The sequence below is a fragment of the Poromitra crassiceps genome (genome assembly GCF_964638095.1).
Source record: "Poromitra crassiceps genome assembly, chromosome: 13".
Lineage (NCBI taxonomy): Eukaryota > Metazoa > Chordata > Actinopteri > Beryciformes > Melamphaidae > Poromitra > Poromitra crassiceps.
Genome location: NC_139644.1, coordinates 40,291,938 through 40,301,937, shown reverse-complemented (window position 1 = coordinate 40,301,937; position 10,000 = coordinate 40,291,938). Strand labels below are relative to the sequence as shown.

Sequence of the window (10,000 nt, the reverse complement as noted above, 5' to 3'; positions counted from 1 at the left end):
CAAAACCGAGGTACGTACCGAACCGTGACTTTTGTGTACCGTGACACCCCTACTGGTGATCCATATGGAAACAGTGTTACCAGTGCACACACACACACACACACACACACACACACAGTGTTACAACAATGGTTAAAAGTTATATCAATTTGGTCATTCAGTGGCGTTTTACTGCCATGTAACATACGGTAACTAACTAGCGGCTAATATTAGCCACAGTAGACGATTACCCATGAATGCATTGCTCTTAAAGGGCTCGCGCCGCGTGAACTACATAATCACATGGGGGATTTGTGTGTGTGTGTGTGTGTGTGTGTGTGTGTACCTGCTCCTCTGTGTGTGTGTGTGTGTGTGTGTGTGTGTGTGTGTGTGTGTGTGTGTACCTGCTCCTCTGTGTGTGTGTGTGTGTGTGTGTGTACCTGCTCCTCTGTGTGTGTGTGTGTGTGTGTGTGTGTGTGTGTACCTGCTCCTCTGTGTGTGTGTGCGGGTGGCTGCGGCAGTCTTCTCCTCATCAGTGATGTTCTGTTCAGTCAGCTCTGACACTTTGCACTTCTCCATCACCACCATCTCTATCTCTGTGTGCACACACACACACACACACACACACACACACACACACACACACACACACACACAGGTTTAGTACTTGTATAAAAGCACGTACTGTACATTTGCATGAGGCTAAGTTGTTTTTAGAAAGCACATTCACATGACACTCTGCACAGAAACACACCTGGTGGATGTGGAGAGAGAAATGGATGCACCAGTGAGGATGAATTGACAGTCTAAAGTGTTTCCCTCTCTCCTCAGTGACTAGTTCAAAACATGGACAACATGTTGACGCAATAAAGAAGGGCCAATTATTACAGTATATCCATTCCAGAGAAAATGGCCTGAAGACCATTATTTGTCATTAACCCATTGATACCTGATGCAGCATTTGTGTGTGTATCCCTTTAAGACCGGTTCGCAGTCTTAAAGGAACGCCCCCCCCCCTTTCAAAATGGTAGATGCCTCATTTTTAAAGTGTTTGGTTCACAGCAGCCCACAATGTTATTCACACTGAATGGACTTTTGTGAAAATAAGCCAAGCGACATATGTTGATGCTACAACATATTTCAAAAATGCAAGTAATATGCTTTTTAAATGACTTGTATGACGTCAACTTTGGCACCCTATTCAGTCCAAGGAAACAAGGAATCACTTTAGACCTGTGAAACGCTAAGATAATTACTTATAAATAAATACACACCCCCTCAGATACTACCACACATGCACACAGCAGAGTGAGAGACAGGCGGCGAGGAGAGGTGAGGAGCACAGGATGATGGTGCATCACCACAGGATGGATGGTGTATCACCACAGGATGGTGCATCACCACAGGATGATGGTGTATCACCACAGGATGATGGTGTATCACCACAGGATGGATGGTGTATCACCACAGGATGGATGGTGTATCACCACAGGATGATGGTGCATCACCACAGGATGGATGGTGCATCACCACAGGATGGATGGTGTATCACCACAGGATGATGGTGCATCACCACAGGATGATGGTGTATCACCACAGGATGGATGGTGTATCACCACAGGATGGTGTATCACCACAGGATGATGGTGCATCACCACAGGATGGATGGTGTATCACCACAGGATGATGGTGTATCACCACAGGATGATGGTGCATCACCACAGGATGGATGGTGTATCACCACAGGATGATGGTGCATCACCACAGGATGATGGTGTATCACCACAGGATGATGGTGTATCACCACAGGATGGATGGTGTATCACCACAGGATGGATGGTGTATCACCACAGGATGATGGTGTATCACCACAGGATGATGGTGTATCACCACAGGATGATGGTGCATCACCACAGGATGGATGGTGTATCACCACAGGATGATGGTGCATCACCACAGGATGATGGTGTATCACCACAGGATGATGGTGTATCACCACAGGATGGATGGTGTATCACCACAGGATGGATGGTGTATCACCACAGGATGATGGTGCATCACCACAGGATGATGGTGTATCACCACAGGATGATGGTGTATCACCACAGGATGGATGGTGTATCACCACAGGATGGATGGTGTATCACCACAGGATGATGGTGTATCACCACAGGATGATGGTGTATCACCACAGGATGATGGTGTATCACCACAGGATGGATGGTGTATCACCACAGGATGGTGCATCACCACAGGATGATGGTGTATCACCACAGGATGGATGGTGTATCACCACAGGATGGTGTATCACCACAGGATGGATGGTGTATCACCACAGGATGGTGTATCACCACAGGATGGATGGTGTATCACCACAGGATGGTGTATCACCACAGGATGATGGTGCATCACCACAGGATGATGGTGTATCACCACAGGATGGATGGTGTATCACCACAGGATGGTGTATCACCACAGGATGATGGTGCATCACCACAGGATGATGGTGCATCACCACAGGATGATGGTGTATCACCACAGGATGGATGGTGTATCACCACAGGATGGATGGTGTATCACCACAGGATGGTGCATCACCACAGGATGGATGGTGCATCACCACAGGATGGATGGTGTATCACCACAGGATGGTGTATCACCACAGGATGATGGTGCATCACCACAGGATGATGGTGCATCACCACAGGATGATAGTGTATCACCACAGGATGATGGTGTATCACCACAGGATGGATGGTGCATCACCACAGGATGATGGTGTATCACCACAGGATGATGGTGCATCACCACAGGATGATGGTGTATCACCACAGGATGATAGTGTATCACCACAGGATGATGGTGCATCACCACAGGATGATGGTGTATCACCACAGGATGATGGTGCATCACCACAGGATGATGGTGTATCACCACAGGATGATAGTGTATCACCACAGGATGATGGTGCATCACCACAGGATGATGGTGTATCACCACAGGATGATGGTGCATCACCACAGGATGATAGTGTATCACCACAGGATGATGGTGTATCACCACAGGATGATGGTGTATCACCACAGGATGATAGTGTATTACCACAGGATGATAGTGTATCACCACAGGATGATGGTGCATCACCACAGGATGATGGTGCATCACCACAGGATGATGGTGTATCACCACAGGATGATAGTGTATCACCACAGGATGATGGTGTATCACCACAGGATGATGGTGCATCACCACAGGATGGATGGTGCATCACCACAGGATGGATGGTGTATCACCACAGGATGATGGTGTATCACCACAGGATGGATGGTGCATCACCACAGGATGGATGGTGTATCACCACAGGATGATGGTGCATCACCACAGGATGATGGTGTATCACCACAGGATGATGGTGCATCACCACAGGATGGATGGTGTATCACCACAGGATGATGGTGTATCACCACAGGATGATGGTGTATCACCACAGGATGATGGTGTATCACCACAGGATGATGGTGTATCACCACAGGATGATGGTGTATCACCACAGGATGGTGTATCACCACAGGATGATGGTGTATCACCACAGGATGATGGTGCATCACCACAGGATGGATGGTGCATCACCACAGGATGATGGTGCATCACCACAGGATGATGGTGTATCACCACAGGATGATGGTGCATCACCACAGGATGATAGTGTATCACCACAGGATGGATGGTGTATCACCACAGGATGATGGTGCATCACCACAGGATGATGGTGCATCACCACAGGATGATGGTGCATCACCACAGGATGATGGTGTATCACCACAGGATGATGGTGTATCACCACAGGATGATGGTGTATCACCACAGGATGATGGTGTATCACCACAGGATGATGGTGCATCACCACAGGATGATGGTGCATCACCACAGGATGATGGTGCATCACCACAGGATGGATGGTGTATCACCACAGGATGATGGTGTATCACCACAGGATGGATGGTGTATCACCACAGGATGGATGGTGTATCACCACAGGATGATGGTGCATCACCACAGGATGATGGTGTATCACCACAGGATGGATGGTGTATCACCACAGGATGGTGTATCACCACAGGATGATGGTGCATCACCACAGGATGATGGTGCATCACCACAGGATGATGGTGTATCACCACAGGATGGATGGTGTATCACCACAGGATGGATGGTGTATCACCACAGGATGATGGTGCATCACCACAGGATGGATGGTGCATCACCACAGGATGGATGGTGTATCACCACAGGATGGTGTATCACCACAGGATGATGGTGCATCACCACAGGATGATGGTGCATCACCACAGGATGGATGGTGCATCACCACAGGATGATAGTGTATCACCACAGGATGATGGTGTATCACCACAGGATGGATGGTGCATCACCACAGGATGATGGTGTATCACCACAGGATGATGGTGCATCACCACAGGATGATGGTGTATCACCACAGGATGATAGTGTATCACCACAGGATGATGGTGCATCACCACAGGATGATGGTGCATCACCACAGGATGGATGGTGCATCACCACAGGATGGATGGTGTATCACCACAGGATGATGGTGTATCACCACAGGATGGATGGTGCATCACCACAGGATGGATGGTGTATCACCACAGGATGATGGTGTATCACCACAGGATGATGGTGTATCACCACAGGATGATGGTGTATCACCACAGGATGATGGTGCATCACCACAGGATGATGGTGTATCACCACAGGATGATGGTGCATCACCACAGGATGGATGGTGTATCACCACAGGATGATGGTGTATCACCACAGGATGATGGTGTATCACCACAGGATGATGGTGTATCACCACAGGATGATGGTGTATCACCACAGGATGATGGTGTATCACCACAGGATGGTGTATCACCACAGGATGATGGTGTATCACCACAGGATGATGGTGCATCACCACAGGATGGATGGTGCATCACCACAGGATGATGGTGCATCACCACAGGATGATGGTGTATCACCACAGGATGATGGTGCATCACCACAGGATGATAGTGTATCACCACAGGATGGATGGTGTATCACCACAGGATGATGGTGCATCACCACAGGATGATGGTGCATCACCACAGGATGATGGTGCATCACCACAGGATGATGGTGTATCACCACAGGATGATGGTGTATCACCACAGGATGATGGTGTATCACCACAGGATGATGGTGTATCACCACAGGATGATGGTGCATCACCACAGGATGATGGTGCATCACCACAGGATGATGGTGCATCACCACAGGATGGATGGTGTATCACCACAGGATGATGGTGTATCACCACAGGATGATGGTGTATCACCACAGGATGATGGTGCATCACCACAGGATGATAGTGTATCACCACAGGATGATGGTGCATCACCACAGGATGATGGTGCATCACCACAGGATGATAGTGTATCACCACAGGATGATGGTGTATCACCACAGGATGATGGTGCATCACCACAGGATGATAGTGTATCACCACAGGATGGATGGTGCATCACCACAGGATGGATGGTGTATCACCACAGGATGATGGTGCATCACCACAGGATGGTGTATCACCACAGGATGATGGTGCATCACCACAGGATGGATGGTGTATCACCACAGGATGGTGTATCACCACAGGATGGATGGTGCATCACCACAGGATGATGGTGCATCACCACAGGATGATGGTGCATCACCACAGGATGATGGTGTATCACCACAGGATGATGGTGCATCACCACAGGATGATGGTGCATCACCACAGGATGATGGTGCATCACCACAGGATGGTGTATCACCACAGGATGATGGTGTATCACCACAGGATGATGGTGTATCACCACAGGATGATGGTGTATCACCACAGGATGATGGTGTATCACCACAGGATGGATGGTGTATCACCACAGGATGGATGGTGTATCACCACAGGATGATGGTGTATCACCACAGGATGATGGTGCATCACCACAGGATGATGGTGCATCACCACAGGATGATGGTGTATCACCACAGGATGATGGTGCATCACCACAGGATGATGGTGCATCACCACAGGATGGTGTATCACCACAGGATGATGGTGTATCACCACAGGATGATGGTGTATCACCACAGGATGATGGTGTATCACCACAGGATGATGGTGTATCACCACAGGATGATGGTGTATCACCACAGGATGGATGGTGTATCACCACAGGATGATGGTGTATCACCACAGGATGATGGTGTATCACCACAGGATGATGGTGTATCACCACAGGATGATGGTGTATCACCACAGGATGGATGGTGTATCACCACAGGATGATGGTGTATCACCACAGGATGATGGTGTATCACCACAGGATGATGGTGTATCACCACAGGATGGATGGTGTATCACCACAGGATGATGGTGTATCACCACAGGATGGATGGTGTATCACCACAGGATGGATGGTGTATCACTGTGGAGATGGACAGTTGTCTGACAAGGTGACAAACGGGGGAAGAAGGGAGGCCTCGTCTCAAAACTGCCCAAAGACGGCTTTCCCCCCCCGCCTGCTTGTTGTGCTCTTTCATTTTTCATCATTCATTCTCTTTCTGAACCCTTTGATGGTCCATCTCTTTCTGGCCATCTTATGCATCGTCTCATTTCCCCACCTCTCTGCCAGTTTGGAGAGGCTGAAGCGAGGTCGACTCCACTCTTTCTTGGCTGAGCCGACACATCGCTAGATAAGTCTCATTTGTTAGCTCAAATGTACCAAACATGTCAAACATTTAAGCTGATTTTCAAGACCCGGTTCCGCCCGGCCCCGCGACGTGCAGTACCGACCCCGCTCCGCGAACCCGCTCATATGATCAATCAGTACCGCAACCCACCCCGCCCTGCAGACATGAGACCCGCGCCCCGCTCCACTTCCGCATATATAATTTCTTTTTAAGTGAACATAACCAAAGTAACTGCGATCGTTTCACAATTCACACAGGAAGCGAATAGCGGTATTTTCTGGCCGAGTCACTGACGAGAGCCAACAACGGTGGTCGGTGCACTGTGCAGTCGGACTCGGCAGGCATTGCATAATGTTATTTACAATTAAGCACATTGACGGTGTTTTGTCACTGGTGCCGGTGCCAGCAGGCCAGCCAGGCCAGGCAGCAGCTAAAGGAAACATGCTAGCCTTGCTGGCGCTAGCTGTCATGCAATGCAACAAGCTAGCTAGCATAGGTCTAGGTCATTTCTGTTTATACCTAGGGAGAGCTGACCCGGAAGGAAAGGACCAGCGGAAATGATTGAGGTCAAAGACGTCAGGTCAGACTCAGACAAAACATGAAGTTACACACTGACTGAATTATTATCGTTATATAAAAAGTAAATAAAAATACATATATTATACAACACCCGCGACCCGGGCCGCATGTTGTTTATTCTACCCAGATCCGAACCCGCAAATAAAATGAAGACAAAATAACACCCGCCCCCCGCATTTTTTTGCGGGTACCCGGCGGGGCCCCGCGGAACCCCGACCTGGTGCAGGACTCTGCCCTCCAGTCACTTCTCCTACAGTAGCTGTATAACCGTTGTATGACAAATTTTTCTAATTTGTATCAAATCATCATTTGATTTGGCCAAAGAACTTACATTGATAAGAACCGAAGGCTAATAGTTTGTTATGAATGTTATGAGTGTATGAAGATGTAGGGGCGGAGCCTGCAACGCCATATTGGGGTGATGGTTAAGAGCAGGGGTGCCCAAATTCTTTCCCATGAAGGGCCAAAACTCAATCTGGGTGGAGGGCCGAGGGCCAAAAATAAACATTGTGGAATTACATTAAAATGTATTGTGTTTTATAGAAAATTAACATTCTAAATCTAAAATAACATTTCAATATAATAATCTACTTTTTATCCGTTTGAAAAAGCGAGGGCATGTTTCGTTTCGTAGTGGCGACGTATATTGTACTCTTTCAAAACAGCTACCCGTCTTGCCATTCCGTCCTAAACATTCTTTTGTCAGTGTGCCACTGCCGTGATGATGATCTGTCCATCTTGCTGAGCTGGTGTAAAGCCAGTGACTGGGGAGGGATCAAATATCAGAGCTCACCCCCCAACCAGGTGATTCAGCCAACCAATCAGGAGCGATCAATCCTCAGACAGCAATGCCTCACACCCGTGTGATAGAGAATACCAGCTGCACAAAATTAACGTTAAAAAAAATAATAATCATATACGTTAATAAAAAAAAAATCATATAGGAACCCCCTTCACCAAAACATGCCAATATCCTGGTTGCTAATGTGGTTCCTCCTCTGGTCATTAAGGGCGCCTGTTCAGAGGGAGGGGAACCGGTTGGAATAGCGTGAACCTCCCACATGCTATGTCCTATGAGTGAAGCTTCCCCTGTCAGGTGAAAAGAAGCGGCTGGCTAACTGCCCATGTCTTGGAGGAAGCATGGAGCCAGTTTCGGCTCTCCCCAGATCGGCAGAGGGTGGAGCAGCAACCAGGATAAATAAAAGTAAAATTAGCACTAAGGGGGATAAAAATCGGGGAAAAAATATTTAGGAAAAAAAAAAAAAAAAAAAAAAAAAAAAGAATCCCCCCAAATCCGTGGCGGGCCAAAACAAACAAACTTGGCCCGCGGGCCTCAAATTGGTGAGCACTGGTTAAGAGACACCAAATGAAGGCTGAAGGCTGAGTCTGGAGTTGAAGCTAGTTCCACTACAACAGCAAAACAGCATCTCCTTTTGCCTTCGGGACGTGGGCAGCCATACTGTTTCCGGTCATATCTACGTAAAACTGTTCGTTTAGAAGCCACAATACTGCTTATTATCAACAAACCGGCCAATATATATCAAAGCTTATGGGCTTTATGGAAAGAGCGTGTCTCCAACTGGTTCAAAGTTATTCTCTGTGGCGTTTTGAGTCTGGCGAACACTTAGCTAATGAACGAAGCTAACAGCTAGCCAATGCCAGGCTAAGCTAATGAACGAAGCTAACAGCTAGCTTTAGAGAATTTCGTTTTTCAGACAGTATTACTTATTATTATGGCAGTCATGACATGACGTAGACGTCCATTGTGTCTGACATCATTGCCTGTTTTTAGCACCAGCGTATTTCTGTTTGTTTGTTTTTTACTTTGAGCACAAAATGAGCTTATTAGTCAAAACAGACGAACACTGTGTCTAATCAACAGGCCAGGACAGGACTCAGCAATAACACTGGAGGGGGGGTTTGAAGCTGTCATCTTTGTTTGACTTTCGTCTTTCTCTTGTCAGTTTGGAGAGGAGGGCTGCTGCTGCGCGCTAATCAGAGTGCATCATGGGAGAGGCGGGGTCTGATCGATGGCAGTGAAGACACACTCACACACACAGTCCTGTCCTCCCGTGTCCCACTCACCTTCCGCCGTCTCCCCACTCGCTCTGCCTGCCTTAGAGCTCCCACCTCCTCCTCCTCCCTCTGTACCTTTTCCCCTCTCCTCCTCCCAGCCCTCCTCCCCTCCTCCTCCTCCTCCTCCGGCCCGCTCCTCCTCCTCCTCCTCGCCCAGGTTCTTGTAGTTGGGTCTCTTCTGGGTTCTCTTGCGCCCCCGGTGGCGCGAGAGCTCCAGGGAGCGCTCCAGGGACTCGGAGGGCTTGGCGAAGCGACGCACGGCACCTGCACTGGCCTGGAGGGGGGGGGGGGGGTTGGTCAGATGGAGCAGGAGGAGACATGTTAAAGGTCCCATTCCGTGCAAAAGCTGTTTTTACTTGTAAATGCATATATACTGCTGTCAGCCCTCCCTGTAATGAGTGGTCACACGCTCAGAACTGCCACAGTTGGATTTGTCCCTATCCAGCGTCCCCCTGCAGTCTCCTCCAAGCCACACCCCCAAACGCTTCGTTTGCCCAGAGGGGAATCTGGGGGAATTGGGACGTCACTAGCTTCCTCCTGCATACTGCGCGGGTCTCTCTCACACAAGCTACCTGCACCATTTAGT

General features: G+C 48.6%; 1 protein-coding gene across 2 annotated transcripts in view; it reads right to left on the bottom strand.

Moving 5' to 3' along the window:
* clec16a (C-type lectin domain containing 16A) overlaps positions 1 to 10,000 on the bottom strand; it is a gene marked incomplete at its 5' end in the record, with an annotated part of 102,213 nt that overhangs the window by 50,434 nt on the left and 41,779 nt on the right. For both annotated transcript variants that reach the window (XM_083648493.1, XM_083648494.1), the window contains 2 exons: positions 464 to 575; positions 9,424 to 9,688. In XM_083648493.1, the coding sequence (XP_083504619.1) occupies positions 464 to 575; positions 9,424 to 9,688 (377 nt within the window). The remainder of the gene's footprint in view (positions 1 to 463; positions 576 to 9,423; positions 9,689 to 10,000) is intronic.